This window comes from Vulpes vulpes, chromosome 5 (genome assembly GCF_048418805.1).
Source record: "Vulpes vulpes isolate BD-2025 chromosome 5, VulVul3, whole genome shotgun sequence".
NCBI lineage: Eukaryota > Metazoa > Chordata > Mammalia > Carnivora > Canidae > Vulpes > Vulpes vulpes.
In genome coordinates, this window is record NC_132784.1 from 68252165 (window position 1) to 68276535 (window position 24371).

Consider the following 24371-nt stretch of genomic DNA (forward strand, 5'->3'; position numbering starts at 1 on the left):
CTCCCTCCCTCGCCACCTCACTGAAAAGGGAAACCATGTCCCATAATTACAAGGATGGTGTGGCATGATTACCACCGTATCCTGTAATGATGGCTGTGACAAAGGCGTGCCACCTCCCCACGCCAGTCCACTTGCCCAGCTCTGCTTTTGACATAAACATCTTCCTGACACATGGAGGGGGCTCCTGACTGCTGCATGGGGGTCCCACAAAATGGGCTGGGGAGGGGCCCTCGGTGCCCCTTCTTCCGGGGCATGCTCTCCCCGCTCAGGCCACACGGGAGTCCCCCTCTCCCCAGCCTGCCATCCTTCTGGCGCAGCAACATTTACCAAAATCCCAGCCAAAGTCATTCTTTGTAAAAATGAGCTGGTTCAGGTATTTACTAAAATATCTTTTTAAACTGGGTTGGCTTAAACATCATTTTAAACAGTCTGGATCTACGACCGGCTCTTCTGCATATGTTGGACTCGGCTGAAGGGTTTCACATCAGAACACAACTTAACTGGAGCCAAAGGGATGAAAAGAAGAAAAATAGCCTCAATTGGAATGAATCAACATCTATTAATGGCTGTTTAACATATTTCTGCTAATAATAATGCATTAAATAATGTGCATTTTAAGGCTGGCTAAATATATAATAGCCCATCCCTGCCCCCCAAAAGGTAAACAATGATGGTTAAAAATAGCCCTGGTACCTATTTACATTTTTTTTCCCCTGAGCCTTTTTGGTTTATAGTTCATCCTTCCAGGGGTTAGAACTCTAACATTTTCTCTGTGTATTTATACAACTGAGCTATTGCTATGTATCACATTGGCTATCTGACTCTTCCAAGAAAAATGAGTTTTTATCTCCACTCCTGCACAACCATGGTTTGGGTCAGATGGAAAAGCTCTGTGAAATTCATGTGGCCCCAGAGAGGGCCCACAGTTCACTTGATTTCCATCCAGTTTCCTCCGCCCTCCAGGGGCAGGCATCTGGGGCACACAGTCTGCAGACTCTTCACAGGGTGAGCCTTCATCCACCTTGAAGAAGAAATCCCACTGGGTGCCTCCTCTCCCTAGTCCTTAGTCCAGACTGAAAACAAGATAAACACTAAAGATGACAGCAGGTGACCTTTCTCCCTCCCTGGCTGGGAGGAGGAAGGCTCGAATCTCCACTCTGGGCATTGCACTTTGGGTAGGGGGCAGGGAAGAATGTTTGGCTGGAGACATTTCTTTGTGCTTTTGCTGCTACTACCAGTGAGCATCAAGCATGGGTACCAATTGCTAGCAGGCTGGCGGGGCTCAGGGAGGGCCAATCATACTCAAGGATGCATAGATTCCTTTCCTGTGCACAAGGTCTGGCCTCAGGGGGTGGCTGAGTCTGTCTCCACCTGGGGCAAGCACAGCCGGTGGCTTGTGGCACGTTGTGGCAGGTGGCCCCAGGTCCCTGGCACACAGGGGAGGTCCTGGCACCAGCCTTGCTCCTCCTCTAGGTTGCACAAAATATGAGGTGACCTTTCAAAAGGCCAGGCAGGCTGCCCCTGTCCCCCCAGCACCCATGCCGTGGTCAGGGAGCAGCTTTAGCCTTTTGCCTGGGGCGGTTCTGTCTCGGGGTTTATTGTGTTTACCCGGAGGTGTCAGGGATGTGGGGCGTGTAGCCGCAGGAGGCGCCTTGCCTGCCTCTCCTGGCTCTCCCTGGTGCCTCCATCCATGCCGGCGGGAGTTCACTGAAGCGCTCAGACCTTGCTTTCTAAACGTGAGCAGGGCTGGAGAGTGGCCGCCTCCAGCCCCCCAGCCCTGAGCTGGCCTGGGGACTCGGGTCAGAGGCCCCCTGGCATTTGCCCCTGGCCAGCTTCTCTTTGCCTAACAGGAGTCCTCAACTGTCCTTCCTACTGGGATCAGTTCACACTTCCCCGGGAGATGCCTAATCTGCATAGGCTGGAGTTCAGGTTCAGGCCGGGCACTTGCCGGGCGACCTCCGTACCTCCTTCCCACCCCGGGGCGTCCCTCCTTCTCTAGGGACGATGGCTAGAGCGCGGCACTAGGGTCCCGCCTGGGGAGGGAGCTGAGCCCTGTCCCCCGACGCGGGACCCGGGCCACCCAGCAATCCGCGGCGCAGCGCCCTCCCCCGCACCCTTCCCGGGGTGGCTGGGCCCCGCCGGCCGCCCCGACTGATCCGGCGGCCCGGCGGGCGGAGGCGGCCCCGCGAGCCCAGGCCGGGGGCGGGCCGGGCCCTCCGTCTCCAGCGTCCCGCGCCCGCGGTGTCCGGGGTGTCCGGGCCGGGGCGTCGCGCGGCGGGGCGGGGCGGGGCGGGGGCGGCGTCGGCAGGTGGCCCGGGGGCGGGAGGCCGGCCGGGACCCCAGCCCTAAAGGCCCAGGGGGAGGAGCGGCGCGGCGGAGCGCGAGGGCGGCGAGCTGGGCTCCGCGCGCGGCTTCGCGTCCTGCGCCTGCAGCAGGCGGCGGGGGCTGGTCCCCTCCCCGGCTGGGCTCGACCCCGGCCCGGCCCCGGCCCCGGCCCCGGAGCCGCAGACGACCTCGGGGTGACTGCGTCGCCCTCGCCTGGACGCCGCGCCGGGGGCGCCCCGAGCCGGGCAGCGAGCCTCGCCATGCTGGAGGGCGACATCGACCTCGAGGGGCTGTCGCCCGGGGAAGCCCCTGCGGCCGGTGAGTACCGGGGGCGCGGGGCGCGGGGCGCGCGGGGCGCGGGGGGCGCGGGGGGCGCGGGGCGCGGGGGCGGCGGCACGGGCGCCGGGGACAGCGCCTGCCCGGGACCGAGGGGCGCGCGGGGCGCAGGGGACGGGGACCCGTGTGTCGGGTGGCGGGGACCTGCCCCCGGGCCGCGCCCCGCTGAGGGACGAGGGGGCGGCGGCTCGGGCGGCGGCAGGTCACCGGGGTCGCCCGCAGACAAACAGCCGGCGGACAGACCACCGGGGGCCGGCAGCGCGCCCCCAGTCCCGGGAGAGCATCTCCCAGCCGCGCGGCGTCCGCGGCCCCGGCGGATGGAAGCTTTTCGGATGTTTTTACAGGCGCTATTAATACACATAATATTTCCGTGCTATTCTGGAGATTTATTTGCGATATAAAGTAACTCCTAGGACTTGAAGTCATCATGGAAACTGCGGAGGGACTGTGGGGGGTGGGGGGGAGGGGGGAGACATTTGATTGGAGTTGGGAGGGGGAGTCCCTGACTTCCTGGGCCCCTCCCTGCACATAAATCACGACCCTGGATATTTTTATACCAATAATTTTAAAATAAATGACCCAAGCAGTGTTTCCTGGATGCTTTTCCCTCCCAGTTCAGAGGTTATTAAATAAAGCCCAGAGCCAGCAGGACAGTGGCAGGGGCTGCAGCGCGCTCAGTTTTATTTAATTATACAGCTCAGCTCCACCCTCCCCGAGCGCCCTGGGTAGGATTGTGTGCCCTGCAATCAGAATGCCACCTCGGAACTGGGAGCTGCTAACTATAGCATGGGAAGCTCTCCCTCTTACTCCTTCTCCCTGCCTCTCCTCCCCCACCCTCGTTTTTTTCTTTTCGGATTCCCATGGAGAAACTTATCCTGACGTCTGCTCCTTAAACAGCCCAATCTGGTTTCTCTCTAGAAGTGACACTGTATACTCATCAAATTAAGGGCTCACGAGGAAGAGAGAGAGGGGCTCTGCAGGGTGCAGGAGAGGGGTGCAGGGGGTGGGGGAAGGGGTGCCTGGCCGGGCTGGCCTGCCTTCTGGAGCAGCCTCCTCGAGCTAGCATGGAGGCAGCTGGTCACATGAGCCCCAAACTCAGCATTTGTAGACATCTAACCGAGTTCTTACCTCTACCTGGGCACAGAATTCAGCACTTCACACATTTACTCCTCCAGCCAACCCTGTAAGGTGGGCACAGAATTGTCCTCATGATATAGATAAGGAAACTGAGGCCACAGAGTCAGTGCCTGGTGGTTCCAAGCCCAGAGCCCACTCCCGGGAGGCTTTGGCTGGCCCCTTCCCCATCGCAGGCAGATGCACCCACAAGAGGGTACTAGCTGAGGGCCTGTACTTTTGGTCTTTATAGTTGTTAAATGGGGGAATGGGCTGCATCTCAGATGTGAGGCTGGGGGGAGCGCTGATGGATCAGCTCTGAGGCATAACGATGGACACGTGGACTCAACAGACTCCTCACCTGCATCTGGGCTAGTTGTGGAGAGGGGGTCTCCCTGCTTCCTCTGTACTGTGCTTCAGGGCTCACAGGTGTAAGACTTTATTAGGACTGCTGCCCCAACCTCCACTCCTGGATTGGTCCCTGGGTGCTTTGTCAAGAAATTCCGTGTAAACCCTTCTAGCAGCATGCCACTCTTTAGCTCTTCCGGTGTGATGAAGACCCAGAGGCCACCACTGGCACTTGCAGGTAAATCCCACTTTGTCTGGCCTGGAAGCTCTTGCAGTGAGTGTCATGCAGCCAGAGTGCCCAACCCCGAGCCCCTGCTCTGCTCCCTGCAGCTGTGTGACTTTGGCCAATGTACATAGCCACTCTGGGCCTTATCTGTAAATCCAGAGGGTTGTTGTGAGGATGACTTTGAGCCTGTAGCCTTTCTGCCAGGTGTCTCCACTCCAAATGAGTACTGGCTCATTGTTGCACTCCTGCTCACCACCATCATCATTACTATAAGCTCCAGTCCCTACAAGCCAGGTGTGAAGTCGTACCTGGCGTTCTGTGACTTATCCTGGGACCTGCTCGTTCACACTTCCCTGGAGCGATTGATTGTTACAGATGCCACTTCCCACTCTGCCTTCTTTAGCAGCTCCCTCATTACTTATTCATACACTATTTATTCATAAGCTCCTGGTCTGCAAGTCCCACAAGGGCAGGTGGAGTTAAGGTGAGGTGGAAGGGGGGCATCCCTCCGCGAAGGCCTGTCTGCCCAGCTCAGAACTCTGGGCATACCTCAGAACTCTGCTGGGATGTCCCATGAGCCTGTCTACACTGGTAAAGGGAGCAAGGGAGGAAAGAAGGAGAGGAGGAAGGAAAAGTGGAGGGAGGACAAACATCGTTAAGGTTTGCTGAGCAATCTGCGGGTGCCAGGTACGTGGAAGTCCTGTTACAGCATCTTCACTGCGTCACTCTTTCTGTGCACTGGACCCACTTATGGATGAGGAAACTGAGGCACAGAGAGACTGCTGGAGGGCAAACAGCTGATACATGCCAGAGGCAGGATCTGAATCCCAGGCAGCCCGGCTGTGCGCTGTGCGCCAAATCTCTACTCGGATGGGGAGAGTTGTCTCCTTCAGTTTGCACTCCCTTGCTCAACAGACAGTTGTAGAGCACCTCCTGGGTGCCTAGCACTGTGTCCTGGGGGTCTGGGGGATGGAGGAGACAAAGACATCGCCCTTGTGAAGTTTTCTTGATCATGGAGGAGAATTAAATATCCACCGTGTTGGCTGGCAATATGTCTCATGAAGACAAGTACAGTAGGAAAGAGCCAGATGAGGGGGCAGTGGGGGTTTGGGGGGGACGTGGTTGGATAAACAGGGCAGCCAGGGAAGCCCTCATTGATGAACACGTGAGAACATCTACCCGAAGGAGGTGGGGGAAGAGCATTTTGGCAGTGAGAACAGCAGGTGCAAAGTCTCTGGAGCTGCCAGGGTCCCTGGAGGGAGAGACAATCCAGACTGTGATGGGCCTCTGGCCACCCTGACCCCAAGGAGTCTTAAGCAGGGTGGGGGGAGGACAGGGGATGACTTAGGTGTAGGCAGGATCCCTCTGGCTGCCCCGTGGAGAACAGGCCTGGGGGGTTGGGGAGGGGGCAAGGGCAGACACTGGTCCCGAGGCTCTTACAGTAACATGGGTACCAGGTGCTGGAGACATGGGCTGGGAAAGAGCTGAGGATCAGACTCTGGTGTACATTGTACACAGAGCTAACTGGAATTGCTCACACGTCACATCAGATGGGGCTGAGGGTGAGAGAAGCTCCATGATTTTTGGAACAGGAAAAACAGGAGGTTTTTTTTCCGGGGTAGGGGAGGAGTAGGTGAGGGAATTGCATTTGAGTTTTGTTTGTTTGTTTGTTTTTGTTCTTTTAAATTGAGGCTAAATGTACATAAGGTAACATTTTAATCATCCTAAGTGTACAGTTCAGTGGCATCAAATTGCGTTCAGTGTTGTGCAAGCATCGCCACCACTTCTAAAACTTGGCTCTCTCTCATCCCAAACAGAAACTGAGTACCCGTTCAGCAAGAGGTCCCATCTTCCCCCAACCCAGCCCCTAGTCACCTCTAGTCTCGTTCTGGCCTCTGTGAATTTGACTATTCCAGATTCTTCCTAGGTGAAATGATGCCATATTTTTGCCCTTCAGTATCTGGCATGTTATACTTTGCGTGTATTTCAAGGTTTGTCCAGGTCATAGCAGGTGTCAGAGCTGTAATATTCCGTTGTGTGGAAGCACCACAGTTTGTATATCCATTTGTCTGTCCATCGTGGACACTTGAATTATTTCCACCATTTGGTTGTTTTGAATGGTACCGCAGTGAAAATTTGCATACAAGTCCCTGTTTGTGTCCCTGTTTTCAGTTCTTTTGGAGATATACCTAGAAGTGGGAGAGCTGGATCATGTCTTTAGCTATTTGAGGAACCCCTAATGGATTTCCTCAGGGGCTGTACCATTTTACATTCCCACCAGCAATGCACGAGGAAGTCCAATTTCTCCACATCCTCACCAACACTTGTTATTTAGCATTTTTAAAAATTTTTAAAAATTTTAAAAAGATTTTATTTATTTGAGAGAGAGAGAGAGAGCAGGGGCAGGAGGAAGGGGGAGTGGGGAATCAGACTCCCTGCTAAGCCGGGAGCCTGACCTGGGGCTCAATCCCGGGACCCCAGGATCATGACCTGAGCCGAAGGCAGACACTTAACTGAGCCACCCAGGTGCCCCTTGCATTTCTTTAAAATCGCAGCCATCCTAGTAGGTGTGAAATGGTATCTCATTGTGCTTTTGATTTGCATTGGCCTAATGACTAATGATGTTGTGTATCTTTTTGTTGGTTATTTAGTATATATTCTTCGTTTATTCAGTTCCCTTGCTTGTTTTTTTATGGGTTGTCTTTTTTGTTATTGGATTGTAGGAACTTTTTATATAGCCTGGATGTTAAACCCTTACCAGTTACATGATTTGCAAATATTTTCTCACATCCTATAGATTGTCTCTACTTTCTCAGTAATGTCCTCTGATTCATTTGTACATAGTTTCTTTTCTGTGTTGTGATGTGGCTAATTAAGGAAACTGTCTTGTGCCACTGCAATTTGATGCATAGTTCACTTTGATTTGACAGACATAGATGATCCTCCTTTGGGCTGGTTACAGTGCCAGAGACTGGATAGCAGAATAGCCAGTACTCCCTTCCATAGAGTTTACAGCCCATGTAGGTTTACCTTGTGATTTACATTGTGGAAGCTTTTTGTCTAAGTAAGCTGTGTGTGCAGAGAATGGTCCATACTGGCAGCTCTCCCCACTTCATCTCTGAGCTGCTGCCTTGAGGGGTAGGAAAGATTCAGCTCTCATTTCCCTTATGATCTGCTTCCCTGATCCCAAGCAGATCAGGCTCGATGGATGATTAGGTGCGTGGATACATGGATAGATGGATAGATTGATGTATGGATGGGTGGATGGATGGATGGATGGATGGATGGATGGATGGATAAGTGGATGGATGGATGGATGGATGAATGGGTGGGTGGATGGATGGATGGATGAATGGGTGGGTGGATGGATGGGTGGATGGATGGATGGATGGATGAATGGGTGGGTGGATGGATGGATGGATGAATGGATGAATGGGTGGGTGGATGGATGGGTGGATGGATGGATGAATGGGTGGGTGGATGGGTCAATGGGTGGATGGATGGATGGATGGATGAGTGGGTGGATGAGTGAGTGGATGGGTAGGTGGATGGGTGGGTAGATGGGTGGGTAGGTGAGTGAATAGATGGATGGGTAGGTGAGTGAATAGATGGATGGGTGGGTGGATGAATGGTTGGATGGACATGTGTGTGGGTAGATGGATGGATGGTTGGATGGATGGTTGGGAAGGTAGGTGGGTGGATGAATGGTTGGATGATTGAGTGGGTGGATGGGTGAGTGGATAGATGGTAGCTGACAGGTTTTGCCTGCATGTCTTCTTTGAGGCACTATTGCAAGTCCTTTATGCATGTCACCTCCTTACATACTCATTAAGATGGGAATAATAGTATGAGTCCCTTTTGAAAGATGAGGGGACTAAGGGAAGGGAGAGCAAGTAATGTGCCCACACATGGCCAAGAATGCCCGGCTGTGCAGGAAGAACCCTGAGACTCAGACAAAGTTAGGGGCAGCTGGTTGAAGACTGGACCCAGGTCCCACCCATCGGAGCTGCTCCTCCCCAGCTCACGGGGGAGAAGGCATTCCTCTGTGGGAGCCATGCTGTACGGCTCAAGAGATCTTCATCTCTCCAGCCCGCCATGCACCACTCAGCGGCTGTCTCAGCCCTCAGCCTTCCACACTAGGAGCATTGTCAAGGTTGTCATGCTGCGTGATGAAGTATTATAAAAGCCTTCCAACCCTCAAAAATCCATCTGACAAGGGTCACATGGCTATTAGGTAGACAAATTACTAGTTTCATGCATTTAGCCCTTGGAGGGGCCTGTGTGTGCTGCTCAAAATTTGCCTGCTGATTCAGCTTGCTTTCTTGTCACAGCTCGGGGGACACCTCGCTCCCCTTGGGGCCTGTCATCGCCCTTTGGCAGGGCTCTGGATTCCTACACATGGCCATACCCACCAGGCCCCAGTGGGTCAGAATAGGTGGGTGGATGGATGGATGGATCCCTCCTCCACCCCCACAGGTCAGCAGAGAAAGCCCCTGTCTCCAGTTGCACCCCTGTTTGCCTCTGGGTGTGGTGTGCAAACATTACCCTCGACACTCAAGATTTAATCCTTTCCCTTTTACTCTCAACCGGAATTATTTCTGCCCACGTACAGCCTCTGGTGTCTAATGACTTTTAATGCTTTTACGTGGCACTTTAGTGTGAACCTCTGAACGCCCCAGTGGTGGTGGTGGAAATGGAGCTTTTGACATGAGCTGTTGGAGAGGAGGCGTGATTGGGCATAATTTTGATCGCATTGTGTTTCCTGGACAGTGAGCGACAGAGCCAGAGCTGAGCAGCGGTGCAGGGCGAGGCTCCGGGGAGAGGCTTGGGCTGTGCTCCACCGGCTGCAGACGCTGCAGCCTCGGCCCAAGCCCGATGTTGGCGCCCGGACCCTGGCTCTGCCCCACGTCCAGGCTCAGGTCCCTTCCCGCCTACACGCCTGTGGAGGTTGCAAAGCTGGATGTGGTGTCTCACCCCCATGTCGGCTCTTTGCCTGGGCCACTCTGTGCCAGTTCTTACACACATCTCAGAGCTACCCACGGCTCGCTGGGCCCAGGCCACCCTCCCCTGTTCCACTGTGGCCTCCACGCCCCCCGGCTGGGTCCATCTCACCCCTTTGGGTGGCCTCCCCACCCAGGCCCCGTGGTGGGACCCACATGCCTCTGGAGCCCTGCTCACACCTAGCTCTTGACCCGCAGCCTCACTGGCCTTCCTGTGGTGCTTTATCCCCTACTCCCTGTGGTCTTGGCACACACAACCTCCGGGACTGGAGCACCCTCTCCCCCTTCATGCTCTGTTTTGAGGAGGACTATGCAGTTCTTTTGTGGAATGTGCTTTAATTTTTTTTTTTCCTCGTGCTCAGACTGGGGTTGTGTGTTTGGGAGGAAGGCCATAGGGAGAAGTGTATGCCGTGGCTTCGGGGCACCTGCGATCCACATGCCCTGTCTCTGGGACGTCGACCTGGCTCGTGGGGCCCAGATGAGTATTGTCAGGCTTCTCCACTGTACAGTCCCTGGCTTCTCCTTTAACATTGGTGTTAGAAGCACCAGAGACATCTTCGTGGGCCACAGTGGGTTTTAGATCAGAACCTCAGCCTGTGAAGCCATCCTGGCTGGATTTCCTGAATTATCCTACGTGGGTTCCTCTCTAACGAGCGTTCCCACATCAACATGCCTTGCCCTGCCAGCACCACCAACAGTTTGCTGTGGCTGTAAATTCAACAATCTATGACTAAGAATACAAACAATTTAAACTTTCACTTGGCCAAACCTCCGGGACTGGTTAGAAGTGGAGCAATAAATTGAGTCTTGACCTCAACTGACCACCTACCTCATTTATACACAGAGACTCCCCAACTTCTGCAGCAAAGAGGAAATCGTTAAGAAATTATATCATTGATTTAATAAGTGGGCATTGGAACAGGTGTTTTCTGCCCTTAATAAATGTCCCATATCCCCTCCAGAGATCCTTGCATGAGGAAGCCAGGGTCAAGACCCCCGCTTTCCTGGTGACAGAAAGAAACTGGCTCAGAGAGGTTGAGCGATATTCCTAAGGTCACATAGCAGGTTGTGGCAGAGGAGGGACCAGAGCTCATGTGCGCTTTTACTCCAAGCCCACCTCTCTCACTTCCTCCTGAATATAAGGAGGAAGTTAACATCAAAGGTTGATGAGCCTTGAAAGTCCCTGCAGAAGGCCCTGTGGGAGACCAAACTTTAAGACTAGTCTAGCACCACCCATGTTACCTACCACCTTGGAAGAGACCCATCTCTTCAGCAGACTGTCTGATGAAGTTCTTGGCTGGGGGTTAGAGTGTAGCTAGTGCGGAAAATACTCTCAGCTCCCTGAAGCCAGGGGAGATGGTGGTGCCCATGTGCTGGCAGGCAGATGAGGCAGGAGACTCAAACCAGGAACAGTGGGTTCACCCCCCTCTGCACCCCGGGAGGAGGGCGGGAAGTGGAACCACGTGCAGGGTTTAAGTGTTTGTTCTTATCAGGGGCCCTTCCTTGGAGGGAGGGGCCGACTGTGTGGTTGAATCTACGTGACTTCGCTGTGCCCACGGGAACGTGGAACGTCTCCAAAGCACACCCAGGCTGGCTCCCATGTCATACTTAATTCGCTTTTTATTGTTAAAAAATACCATGCTTTGTCCTCCCATTCCCCAAATAAGAGATTACAGTCCATTTATATGTGTACATAAAAATAAGAAAAGTAGCACAAATGGACACCAGGGTACAAGAACAAAATAAAGGAAACCAAGAATGGAGCCAGGGAGGAGCCAGAGGTGAGCCTAGGGCCTGGCAGGCAGAGAAGCCAGACCTGCTGGTCACCCAGACCACAGGGCTATGAAATGGAAACTGGCTCAGGAGAGGTTCTCCCCAGACACCCCTAGAGAGCAGCCACAGTGCCTTTGCACAGGCAGTGCCCTGCCCTGGAGCACTCTCCCTCTGCCTGCTTCTCATCTTCTTACCTTAGATGTCCTCCAACAGAAAAACCATCCTAATCCACGTCCCCCTCACTGGGAGTGCCCACTCCCCACACTCCCCATGTGGGTCCCTGTCCTTTGCAGCTCTGTTATACTTCCTAATCCGGTGTTTGAAATAGAGGTATAATTGAAATACAGTAAAATGCCAAGGTTTAGGGCAGGCTTCCACCAGTTTTCACACAGATTTATATATCTCACAAAGGTATGGGATGTTCCTGTCACCCCCAGAAGGTGACCGCATGCCTGACCCCCCTCAATCCCCCACCCCGTCACCATGGAATAATTCTAAATGTCTTATCGTGAAAACATATGGCGTGAACTCTTCCTGAGTGCAGCTTCTGGTGCTGGGCAGAAGGTTTTGTGCATGCCAGCAGTGGGTGTGTGGCTGAGTCTATCCCATTGTGTGGCTGGGCCACAGTCTGTGTATCCATCCTCCAGGAAAGATTGGCTGTTTCCAGTTTGGGGCGTCGTGAAGGAAGCTGCAAGAAACAAAGCTTTTTGTGGACGTCTGGAATACTGGGTCATAGGATAGAAGTGTGTTTGTTTAGGAAACTGCCAAGCAGTTGGCCCAAGTGTTCCCACATTTTCCATCTGCCCCCAACAGTGTCTGAGCATCGTCGTGGAGCTTTTGTTTATTGGGCTTATTTGCTGTGTGCGCATCCCCCACTGATGAAATGCCAGGTGGTCAAGGATCATGTCTCTCGTGCATCGTGAATCCTTAGCACCTGGCACAGGGCACAGCGGAGGGCCCAGGAAACATTTGATTTCTTTTCTGCGGCCGATTGGCCAGGGGTCCGCATGCCTCACTGAGCATCACGTGGCTGGAGTCCCTGCCCTGCTGTGACAGTGGTACACAGCGATCCCATGTCTGCTCGGAGACAGCCTAGCGGGTGTCTGATAAGAAGGGCCAAGGGTTCCGTTGAGGACAGGGCAAGGAGCCCCACGTGCCCTCCATACAACATAGCCTGCATTGCTGCCTTCTGGAAAGATTCTGAGCCAGCTGTCACCAGACACTCACCTCTGCCAAAATAAAGTCCCAGGAAGGCACTTACGGAGAAACCTCTCCCTGCTCCCCAGGAGGTGGGAATCTTCGAGGGAAAACCTGTAAATGTGACTCCAGGAACTGACTGTTTGGATGGGGTTATTAAAGCGGGTTGTAGCCATGCAAAGTGCTCCTGTGGAGAAGCAATCAACCTGTAGGTCTTCTGTCTACTTATAATTAGCTAGAAGTTTCATTTGTGTGTTTGGACTCCTCTCAGAGGAAGGAAATGAAATATGTCACCTGCTTGTTGGAGGCAGCTCATCAGTGTATCCTCAAGAGAGAGAGGCCTTTCCCATTAGTCTAAAAGAATTTTATTTCATTTCTTAAAAGATTTTCTTTATTTGAGGGAGAGAGCACATGCACACAAACAGGAGGGGCAGAGGGAGAAGCAGACTCCCTGCTGAGCAGGGAGCCCGCCAGTCGGACGTGGGGCTCGATCCCAGGACGCTGAGATCATGACCTGAGCTAAAGGCAGACGCTTCACCAACTGAGCCCCAGGTGCCCCCATCCAATGTTTCAAAAAAAATGTTTCAAAAAACATTTTGAAAGAAGGAGCCCAGTAAATGTACGAAAAGACACTCATTCATTCCCCATCAGGAAATGCAAGATGAAACCTTGGTTCACAGCTCTCACACACACAGCCAAGAGGCAAAATGCTTAAAATACCAAGCGCTGGCAAGAGCAGAGCACCTGGAACCCTCCTCTGCTGCTCCTGGGGGTGTGAGCTGGTCCTCTGGGGGAGTCGGGTGGTAGTTACTATTGTTGAACAAATGTGTACCTGGTAGCCCAGCAAATTCCCTCGACCGAATACCTCTGCTTGTTCATCCAGCCATGCATGGGCATTCCCTGGTCATACTAGCCCCAAACTGGAAGCTCCCCACCAGCCCAGCCCACCAGCACGGCCACTGTGGAGCTCTGCACGACATGGGGGGTGTCACCTGTACCTACTCCCAGGGCCAGGGAGAAATCGCAAAGACTATGATGAACAAGGAAGGCCGGACACAAAAGGGCGCACACTATATGATCCCGTTTATAGAATAGACAAAAATGCACCGCATGCATCTGTGGAGACAGGAATCCAGAGAATTCCTTTACCCCTTTGGGGTAAGAAAGAGGGTGGGGCCTGGCCACATGCATATTCAGTTAGAGGAAACTAATGGAACTGCTCACATATCCTGTGTGTGTGTTGGGAGGATGTATTTAGGAAGCCAGGAGGGGGCGGAGCCAGCACCCACCCCTGCTCAAAACCACCTGAGCAGTCCTGCAGGAAAGCATCCCTGATGATGCTGACGCCCACTGTGGAATTAGGACGTGGCCTCTTCTCCCCTCGGGGTCCCAGGCTCCCTGTTGAGCTTTGCCTATTGCCAACCCCTGCCCAAGGGTGAGGGGGCAGTGCAAGTGCGGTTGGAACGGATATTGGGCATCTTCTGGGGAGCTTCTCCCACAGTAGTCTGCAGGAGGACGTGGTCAGAGACCTCCTGCTTTTCACGCACAACCCTGGTCTGCGGAACCCAGGCTTGCTCCCAGACAAGGGACTCGCTGGCGTACATTTTGAGCAGGGTGTCCAGGAAACAAAGAAATCTGGACTAGCGAGAGATGGGAATTCATGAAAGACAGCAATTTGGAAGGATGAGCTCTCACTGTAACACGTGTATTAGTTATCTTGTGCCGTGTAACAAATTATCTCAAAATCTAGTCGCTTAAAAAAAAGCCACATTTATTATGTGAGTTTCCTTCTGTGATATTCTGGAATGGCTAGCTGGGTGGTTCTGAAGTGGGGTCTCTCGTGAGGTTGAGGCTGAGGTGTGAAGGCTCGCCCGGGACGAGAGGATCCACGCCACGCTGGCACACCTGCATGGCTGCTGGTGAGAGGCCCCCATTCCTCGCCCTGTGGACCTCTCTGCCAGGTGGACTGGCTTCCTCTGGAGTGGGTGGTCTGAGAGAAAATGGAGAAGACCCTGGAAAGCCTTTTATAACCTAGCTTCAATCGTCACACACTGGCATGTCCATCCACTCTACTTGTCAGAAGTGAGGACAGAATCCAGCCCACATGAGGTCCTTTCTGAAGAGCAGAGTCTCGAAGAATCTGTGGGCATATTCTGAAACCACAGAGAAAAGCTCCAGAGACAGCAGTGTCCTGGGGGGGGGGGGGGGGCTTCATTCGGCTCAGATTCTGTGAGCAGCTGTAGAGTGGAACCCACTGTCCCTGGGCCCCACCTGGTCACAAAGTGGCTTCAGCTGGCCTGTGGGGCCCTGAGACCCCTGGGGCGTCAGCCACCATGTCCGTACTCGGAACATTATGCTCATTCTCCTCCAACCATTGCATACCCACAACGCAGGCAGACAGATATCACACCCATCCTCTCCCACAAGTTATTGTGGTATCTTTTTTTGAGGCAATCAGACATTTATAAGCAAGCCTTGAATTTTATAAGGCCTCAGGTAGCTCTCTTTGACAGAGCCCTAGTCACATCTGCTGAGATTTTGGCAACTGAGCAGGATGGCAGAAGGATTGGCCACTAATGTGGGCTCATTCTGTGATTGTCAGGGTGGCTCTGTAAGAACTGGCTCGTGTTCAATAGGAGAAACGAGAGAAGCCTTCGTGTTGTTACCTATTGCTGCACAATACACCACCCAGAACTTGGTGGCTTTAAATCACAACCATCTGTTATTGCTCATCAGGCTGGGGGTCAGGGGGCTGATTTGGGCCAGCTTTGACTCATCTCAATGGGTCTACAGCCTGCTGGCAGCTCAGCTGGGTTTGGCTGGTGGAGGGTGGCCATACTTAATGGCAGCAAGCAGACTATGGGCAGGGGCGATCGCAGTGAGGTGCTTCTTGTCCTCCAGCAGGCTGGGCCAGGCTTGTTCCCAGACCAGTGAGGTCCACAAAGCAGAGCCGAAGTATGCTAGGCCTCGTGAGGTCTGTCACTTTGCCACATTCTATTGACTAACTCAAGTGTGAGGCCAGTCCAGACAGACTCAAGGCATGAAAGTACCCTCCACCTGTCAGTGGGAAGTGCTGCAGAGTGACCTGGCAAAGTACATATAGGCAAGGGTGAGTGAATCGTGGCCTTTCTGGGATCCACAACATGTATGATCTTTTTGACTTGATGCTAAAATATGCATTTGATAACACTCAACATCTCTGTCTACTCAAACATCTTATTTAAAAAAAAAAAAAAGGACACCTTTGTAACAGGATTAAAATATCTGCTTTGAGGGACACCTGGGTGGCTCAGTGGTTGAGCATCTGCCTTTGGCTCAGGGCATGATCCCGGAGTCCTGGGATGGAGTCCCACATTGGGCTCCCCACAGGGAGCCTGCTTCTCCCTCTGCCTGTGTCTCTGCCTCTCTCTCTGTGTGTATCTCATGAATAAATAAATAAAATCTTTTTAAAAAAATATCTGCTTTGAGCCAAGAGCCAGCATTACCATGTTAAAGAGTGATGCATTAAAAGTGGTATCACTAAAATTGGGGATAAGTCAAGAGCGCCATGATCAGCTCACCAATATGCTGATAAGAAAACTGGCTAAGACCAAAATAGGTAATTTACCCCAAAAAAGGCTAAATACCTAGAAAAGACACCTTTATTAGTAATCAGAGAAATATAGACCACAGCATCATGAGATGCCTTTTTCCCATCAAATCAACCATGGTGATCAACACTCTAATGGCTGAGCCCGTGGAAGGGGCCTTCCCGTCTGTAGCCCTCCCCAGGCTTGCTACACACTGGAAGGGCAGTGGCCAGTTTCTCTCTCTCTCTCACCTTCTTTCTCCGGAGTTTACAGAATGGAGGCTTAATAAGTAGATGGTGGGTGGATGGATGGATGCTTGGATGAGTAGATGGATAAATATTTAGATGAATGGATGCTTGGATGAGTAGATGGATGAATGGATGGATGAACAATGGATGGATGGATAGATGGACGATATTTGGATGAATGGATGGATCATGGATGATGGATTTACAGGTGATAGAGTGAATGAAACAGATGTTTACATGTGATCCAATCACTCCAATTCCAGAAACATATCCTAAGCAAAGGTGATCATGAGAAGGAAAGAAAGCAAGGTTGGCATCTGGGCCATGTGCATGGGTGGGAGGAAGTTCAGGAACCTGCTGCATGCTAGGCTAGGGGTACAGGTGGGAAGTTAGCTGCAGGGAGAAGCGAGATGGCTCAGGGACTGGTGGACATGGTTAGGGCCCACAGCTTGCCCCCATGTAAGAAACGAAAATGCCAAGTGTAAATCACCTCAAGAGGGTTCTCCTCCCATAAACATCACCTTTGGCTTTCTGTTTGGTGGCAGTGCCAGCCAAGAACTACTGGAAATGTCCCCACTAACATGCGTTGGGAGTTTACACAGGGTCTTCCGTGGTTGAAGTTTCAAGGGGGCTTGAGTGCCCGGCATGGGAGGGGAAGGTGTTCTGGGCCAGAGGCCAGAAGCAGAAATCTTGGGGTCGGGGAGGGGGGCGCTTTATGGCCCTGCCTTGGTGCAAACCATTTTACGAACTGAAAGATGGAAATGGGGTTGCCCCTCAGTTTACAACTGTCTCCAATTCAGAAAATGGATTGCTTGGCACTAGAAGAGAAACAGTCCTTAACTGGTAGCCCCTTCACATAAGTATCATTAAAAACGATCAAAATGAGCTCCGGGAAAGGACAGATGCGTGTAAAGCCACCTGCAGGTGCTGCAGATGGAGAGACTCTTTAAAGACACAGACTGTCCTTCCTCTCACTCACGGGAACTTTCCATTGTGAAGTTTTTGGAGCTGGTAAACTCATTTGATTGGTCAACTCATTGTGAATCGTGCACAAAATGAGAGGGGGAAAGAGCCATGGCTTTATTTATAGAAACCTCATGTTTGCTATTCATCAAAAAAATAAACACAACCCACCTCACACTAAAAATATGCATCTGAAGATCAACAATGAGGCCATGTTTGGCTGACTCCATAGAGAAGTAGAGATTTCAAACCATAGGAATTTCTCACAGACGTTCTTAGAATAATCCAGGACGCTGTGCCAACAAGCATTTTTTTCATTAACATTTTAAGCAACATGCCATCTCCCCCTTGACTCTCAAACTGGTAAAGAAAAGCTTCATGCTCTGATATATTAGTACAAGCTGTGTGACCTTTGCCAAGTTACCTACCTTCTCTGAACTGCAGTTTCTTTATCGAATGAGCATCTACTTTCAGGGATGCTGTGAGGAGTAAATGAGGCAATAAATGCACGATAGAGTTCTGAATACAAAAGAGATGCTCAGTAACCAGCAGTAGCAATGATTATAGTGCACCCAGAGTGAGAATCTTTCTGTCACTGATACTAATTCCATAAGTCAAGGGCTGTTCACAGATGTGCTGGTAAAAATCTGCCTCACTTGGGGCCACCAGGTTGAACCTCTTCTAGTAGCACTAAAAGATTGTTTGCCAAAATTAGAAGAAGCCAGAGCAGAGACACCTGGGTGGCTCAGTGGTTAAGCATCTGCCTTTGGGTCAGGCCATGATCCCGGGGTCCTGGGATCGAGTCCTGCATCGGGCTCCCCACGGGGAGCCTGCTTCTCCCTCTGCCTATGTCTCTGCCCCCTCCCTCTCTGTGTCTCTCATGAATAAATAAAAAATTTTAAAAATCTTAAAAATAAAAATAAAAGAAGCCAGGGCAGTCACAAAAAGGAGGGCCCTGTTGCTCCATGATGTGTTTTAGAGGCATATCCTAGCCAGTATAATTATCAATAGTGATTGTATTTTATAATCCGTTCCTTTCTCTCCTTCCACTTAGCTGTGTTTCCAGACCACGTCTGTTTTATTTACCACCGCCAACTTATTCCCACTCTTGGAAGAGCCTTCAGCTCTTATTATGGTAAAAAACACATAACGTGGAATCCGCCATCTCGACCGCTGTCATTATGTGTGTGGTAGCAGCAACCGTGTGCACATTACTGTGCACCACGTTTCTAGAACTTTTCATCTTGCAAAACAAAGTCTGCACCCACTGAACAGTGACACTCCCTCTCTCTCCCGCCCCCCAACCCCTGGAACCACCATTCTAATTTTTTGTTTCTAATAGTTTGCTAACTTTAGGTACCGCCTATAAGTGGAATCCTGTGGTATTTGTCTTTTTGTGTCTGGCTCCTTTCACTGAGCATCACGCCCTCAAGGCTCACCTGTGTGGTAGCAAGGTGTCAGAATGTCCTTCCTCTTCAAGGCTGAATAATATTCCATTATATGGATAGGCCACATATTCTTTATCCATTCATCCACCAGTGGTCACTGGGGTGGCTTCCAGTACCCTTGGCTTGGCTATTGTGAATCATGCTGCAATGAGAGTGGGTGTGCGAATACGTCTTTGGGATCCTGCTCTCAGTTCTCTTGGGGATATCCCACAAGTGGATCATAGGGCAATTCTATTTTTAACTTTTTGAGGAACTGCAGTGCTGTGTTCTCCAGTGGGGGCACCATTCTGCATCTCCACCAACCGTGCACCAGGACTCTATTTTGTCCACATCCTCACCAACACTTGATATTTTCTGGTGTCTTGACAGTAGCCATCCTCATGGATGTGAGGTGGTATCTGGCTGTGCTCCCATATGATATGTGAGATGATATATAAATGCTTGCTGGCCATTTGGATCTCTTGTGTGGAGAAATGTCTAATCAAGTCGTTTGGCTATTTTTAAGCAGATTTTTTTTAGTTTTTTTTTATTGACTTGTAGGTGTTCTTTATATAACCTGGATACTAATCCTCTGTCAGACACTTGGGGTGCACACACTTTCCCCCATCATGTAGCTTGCCTTTCACTCTGTCGATGGTTTCTTTGGCTACACAAAAGCTTTTACATTTTGATGTAGTTCCACGTGTTTATTTTACACTTGTAGCCTCTGCTTTTGGTGTCATGTCCTAGAAATCATTACAAATTCTGCATCATGAAGTTTTGCCCCTACATTTTCTTCCAGGAGGTTTATAGTTTCAAGTCTTACATTTAGGTCTTTGATCCAGTTTGAGTTAATCTTTGTATATGGTGGTAAAGTTAGAGTCCGAGTTTACTCTGTCATGTCAGGATGTTTAGTTTTCCGACCCATTTGTTGGAAACACTGTCCTTTCCCTGCTGACTGGTCTCGGCTCCACTGTCGAAGTTCGTTTGACTGCCTACATGAGGGTCATTTCTGGGCTCTCTGTTATCTCAGTGGCCCACGTGTCCAACTTTCTGCCATTACCACGCTGCTTGTGAGCTTTAGCTGTTTCTAAAAGGTGTGAAATTTGGCTTCATGTTTGGCAATATGCACCTTAAGCTGCTTCCACTTGTTCTCCAACCTTGGGCGAAGCCAGCGCCCTTTAGATTTGGTGGCAGGTGGTGGCCACAGAGACCTGAGGAAGGGAGACAGTGCCAGTTCCAAGTGCTGTCGTAAGCACTGTCTGGGTTGCTGTTCATGGTGGAACCTGTCCCAGCCACCCACCCTTTGGGAGCAGAGACACCGCCTCTAGGAAGCCCACGTGGTTGCAGCACTTGGCAGCCCATGTCCCACACATCTCAGTGGGGGAATGTCAAGGAACTGAGGAATGAGCATGGCCCAGCCAGCGTCCATGGTGAGACAAAGTCACGTTCCACAGGAGATTAGCCATGGGTGCAGGCGCCCAGACAGTCCCCTTGGGGCCAGATGCCACAGGCGTGCCCCACACGTGCCCCCACGCGTCTGGAAATGATGACGCAGCCTTGGCAGGTTTTATTAGTTCCTTCTCTTAACACCCAGCAGAATTCATGCCAGCTGGGGACCAAAGGGCAGACAGCATGGTGGAACGGCTTCCCTGTGTCACTGAGTAGGAGTTGTGTCAAGCTGGGAGCCTGCTTGTGGGTAGGTGGATGGGGTCAGGGTGTGTTGGGGCCCTTGAGGGCAGGGATGCCATCGCAGTGAACTCCAAGCAGCCCTGGACATGGTGATGATGCCCAGTGGCCCTTTCTCAGGACATAGTAACATCTCTGCACCTGCCAGCAGAGCTCTAGGAGGGACACAGATGATGCGTAGGAAAGTGGCAGCATCCGAGGTGGAGACCTGCGAGGATGGGCAATCATGCAGCCTCCTCGGCATGAGGCAGGGCCAGGGAGTGCCCCTCTTGGGGGGACTTTCTGAGGAAGCCCGTGTAGGTGTGCCAACCCCATAAATCCCAGCACAGAGGAGAGCCCTCCTTGCCTGCAAGCCATCTGGAAGATCCAGGAACAATGACCACAGCTTGTGTCCCCAAAGGTTCAAGTGTTAAGAGTCTTCCTCAGAATGGCAGCCATTTGGGAGTACCACCTCATGCACCTGCTTTTCCTTTAGAGGGAAATGTGTGTTTGCTGGGGCTGCCATAGCAGGCACCACAGAAGGGGCTCTCAGGAGGGATGCTCATGGTCCCCCTGTCCTGGAGGCTGAAGCCTGAAGTCCAGGCATGGGCAGGCAGGGTCTTCCTGAGGCCTTGCTGCATGTGTGTGGATGGCTGCGCTCTCCCTGGGTCCATTGGGGTCGGTCCTTCATGTGTGTCTGTGTCCTGATCCCCTCTTCTTGTAAGGACTCCATTTTAACTAGTTTCCCTCTGCAGAGACCTTATCTCTAAACATCATGTTCCAAGGTTCTGGGGGTCTGGACTCCAAGACAAGAGTTTGGGGGACACAGTTCAGCCATAGCAAGGAGCTGCCATGTCATCTGTGTCACCTGGGCACCCCAACTGCTCACCTGCTAACCCAGCGTCCTCACACCCACTCACCAGGGACTGCTTCTTGATGCACAGGGGTTCAAGAAGGCTGCAGAGCTCATTGCACATTGCACATCCTCAGACGCTGTGCGGCCTCTGCTTCTCTGTGTCCCTGGCCTGTTTGACTGTTGCCTGCATTTCTAATGGGTGTCCGTGTTCCCCCCACTTAGGGTGGGGGCAGAGGCAGTCATTCCTGCTCACAGCCACACCCCCTGTGCCTCGACGTGCATCTGCATGCAGTAGGTGCTCTGTGAGTGTGGACTGTATGTACAGGGAAGGTCCCAGGTGCCACAGGGCCATGTTAGCAGCATCTGGTGTGATATGATGAATCTCAGGAAGACCTCCTGGAGGGAGTGACCTTTCTGCTGACAGCTCGCAGGATAAGCAGGAGTTAGTCGGGCAGAAATGTACGGGAAGGGTATTTCAAGCAGAGGGAACAGCATGTGCAGAGGCCTGGAGTAAGGAGACCAGACGGAGAAGCTGAAAGCTATGAAGTCTGGCTGGAGGACAGCCAATGAGGGAGGGTAGCTGGATGGAACATGACCTTCAGGAGTCGCTCGGGGTCAGAACGTTCAGAGCCTAGTAAGCTAGGGGTGCTGTCCAGGTCCCACTGCTGCTTCTGCCTGTCTGACCTCAGAGCTTACAGAGGAGCAAGTGCCAGCTGCACACACACCCATGATCCCACCCCCCACCCCCCCACCCACCCCGGCACTGGGGACATGTCCTTCATCCATTTCCAAAAAATTCTTTTTTTTCCCCTTTTCATGTAGCTGGAAGACCTCGAGTAGGCCTTCTAAGGCAATGCATCACGGTTAGCAGTATTTTTTAGGTGTTTCCAAACTTTAGCACTTTAAAAACATAAATATTTAAAGAAGTCCACCATTTGCCTCATCGATGAAAGCCTCAGAAATGTATTCTTAGATCATTTCCTAAAAATCAGCAGACCACAGAATGCTGACTCATTCCTGCAGTGTTCACACACCTCAAAGTTTCAGTAGATGGCTACAATAACACGGTTGTAAGCAGAATTGTTGCTGTGGGAGATATTTTTACTAGGGATTGATATCCAGACATCCATCCATTTGTTCATAAATTTATCCATTTATCTGTCATTTGTCTATTCACCCATCCACTGATCTGCCCACCCACACATCCATCCATCCCTCCATCGCCCATCCACCCATCCATCCACTATCCATCCACCCATCCAACCATCCATCGATCCACGCATCCACCCATCCAACTATCTGCCCACACACACATCCATCCAACTATCCATCAACTATCCATCTCTCGAACCATCCACCCATCTATCTATCCATCCATCAATTCATCCATCCTTTCATTCACAATAGGCACTGTGGTCCCACTGAAGAACAAGACAAGCCCTTGCCCTTAGGAAGTTCACAATCTAGTGGGGAAGATAGATGGTAGGCAGCAATATTTCATTTATTTCAATATTTCATTTATGGGTGTAGGGAAGGAAGAGAAAGGTGCTTTGAGTTTACCAGTTTGGGATTAGGAAAACCTTTGCAAGGAAAAAAACATGGCTAAGCTGGAACCTGAAGGACCAGTAGAAGTTTCCAGGCAAAAAGGTGAGAAAGTATTTTAGGCAGAGGGACCAACAAATGCAAAGGCCCTGAGGCAGAAAGGTGTTTGGTGTGTTCAAGCTGCTGAAACAAAATATCTGTGGCCATGTGGTCCAAGGCCGGTGAGGCCAACAGGGGCTCCATCGTGCTGGGTCTTCAAGACCACACTGTGAATTTGATCTTAAGAGCAGATGGGGAGCCAGAGAAGAATTGCAAACAGAAGAGGACTGTAACCATATTTGCCTTTTTAAATAAAATTTGAATCAAATGTGCCACACATGGAGAAAAGTGCACGCAGTGGGTCAGCTTGAGCCGCCATAACAAAACACCGTCAACCAGGCCCCCTGAACAACACACGTTTTTTTGTCTCTGAGTCCTGGAGGCTGGAGTCTGAGATCCAGGTCCACAGGGTCCTGTGTCTGGTGAGGCCAGTCTGGCAGAGGGCTGCCTTCCTGGGGTTCCTCACATGTCTCCCTCCACGCGTGAGTGGACAGGGAACTCTGGCGTTGGTCTCTCTTCCTAAAAGGACGGCTGTGCTTAGGACAAGGGCCCAATGCTATTCACGCATTCAGACTTAACTTCTTCCCAAATGCAGTCCCCTTGGAGTCGGCGCTTCGGCATGTGAATCTGGGGGTCCACGATTCAGTCCATAGCAGTACCATGCAGTGGATTCTCACAAAGTGAACAGGCCCCTGTAACTAGCGTGAAACCCTTCTGGCAGGTGCATGCCCTGGGGTAGAACGGCCGGGTCACAGGTGAGCCCAGAGATCTAGTGGATCATGCTTTCCTGGTTGCCAAAATCGTGGCATCGAGTGATGCTCTGACCTAAGCGAGTTCCGGGCACTCTACGTTCTCACCACCTATTTACCTTCTTAAGGATCATTCTCGCTACCATGTGGAGAACAGGCGGCCAGGGTGAGGAGGCTGAGCTGATCTGGGAATCCAGAGGAGAGGGGTGGTGGCCGAGGGGTCTCAGACACGTGGGCCGCTGGCAGTTTGCAAGCCCTGCGTCCCGGCTCTGTGTGCCTGATTGCATGAGCAGCCCCGCTGCCACGGAGGACACATGAGCTTCTCTCTGTCTCTCGTACATTTTCACTGTGTGCTCCTGGGGGAGCCGTTAGTGGGGTTTTTGTCGTTGTTGTTGAGACTATTTTCCGAAGAGTCTTAAAAATCCTCAAGCCAAGGAGAAAAAGCAGGATAAATGCCAGTGAGTTAGTTTCTTGGAAATTTTTTCCTGTCCTGTTAGGCCCAATTGCTAGATACTGGTTTATTGAGGATTTACGAAGTATAGGGCTTTTTTCTGCGAATCCAGGGAACTAAAATGTGCTCCCTGCCCTTAGGGGCCCTACGATCTGGGGTGGGAAGGTGCTCCAGGACGTGGCCCCTCACAAGTTCAGAAGCATTTCTGCCTGTGCTTACCTACTGACCCGAGGAGAAGACTGTGTTCTTGGTGCCTGTGAGGATGGATGGGACCTCCCTCTGTGCCCCTTGTGCTGAGCCCGCCGTGACTCTGGCTCCTGGCAGGGCCTGGCCGCAGCTCCCCACGCGGCTCACCGGGCCACCCAGACAGCAATCGTCCTCGCTCAAGCCCCGTCTCCCCGGCTCTGCTGACCTGCATCAGCCCTCACGACCTCTACCACTGGCTTTAGCACCAGGGAAGTTTGGAGTGTCAGTGGCTTAT

The 24371-nt window shown here is 51.8% G+C and overlaps 1 protein-coding gene across 9 annotated transcripts in view; it reads left to right on the plus strand.

The window, feature by feature from the left end:
- The window catches only part of ANO1 (anoctamin 1), a 158868-nt gene that overhangs the window by 12879 nt on the left and 121618 nt on the right, over window positions 1–24371 (plus strand). The window contains exon 1 of one of the 9 annotated variants that reach the window (XM_072758646.1): window positions 2246–2643. The exons of the other annotated variants lie outside the window; for them this stretch is intronic. Coding sequence (XP_072614747.1) covers window positions 2586–2643 — 58 coding nt within the window. The 5' untranslated portion in view covers window positions 2246–2585. Of the gene's footprint in view, window positions 1–2245; window positions 2644–24371 lie in introns of those variants that run through there. 9 annotated transcript variants of the gene reach the window in all.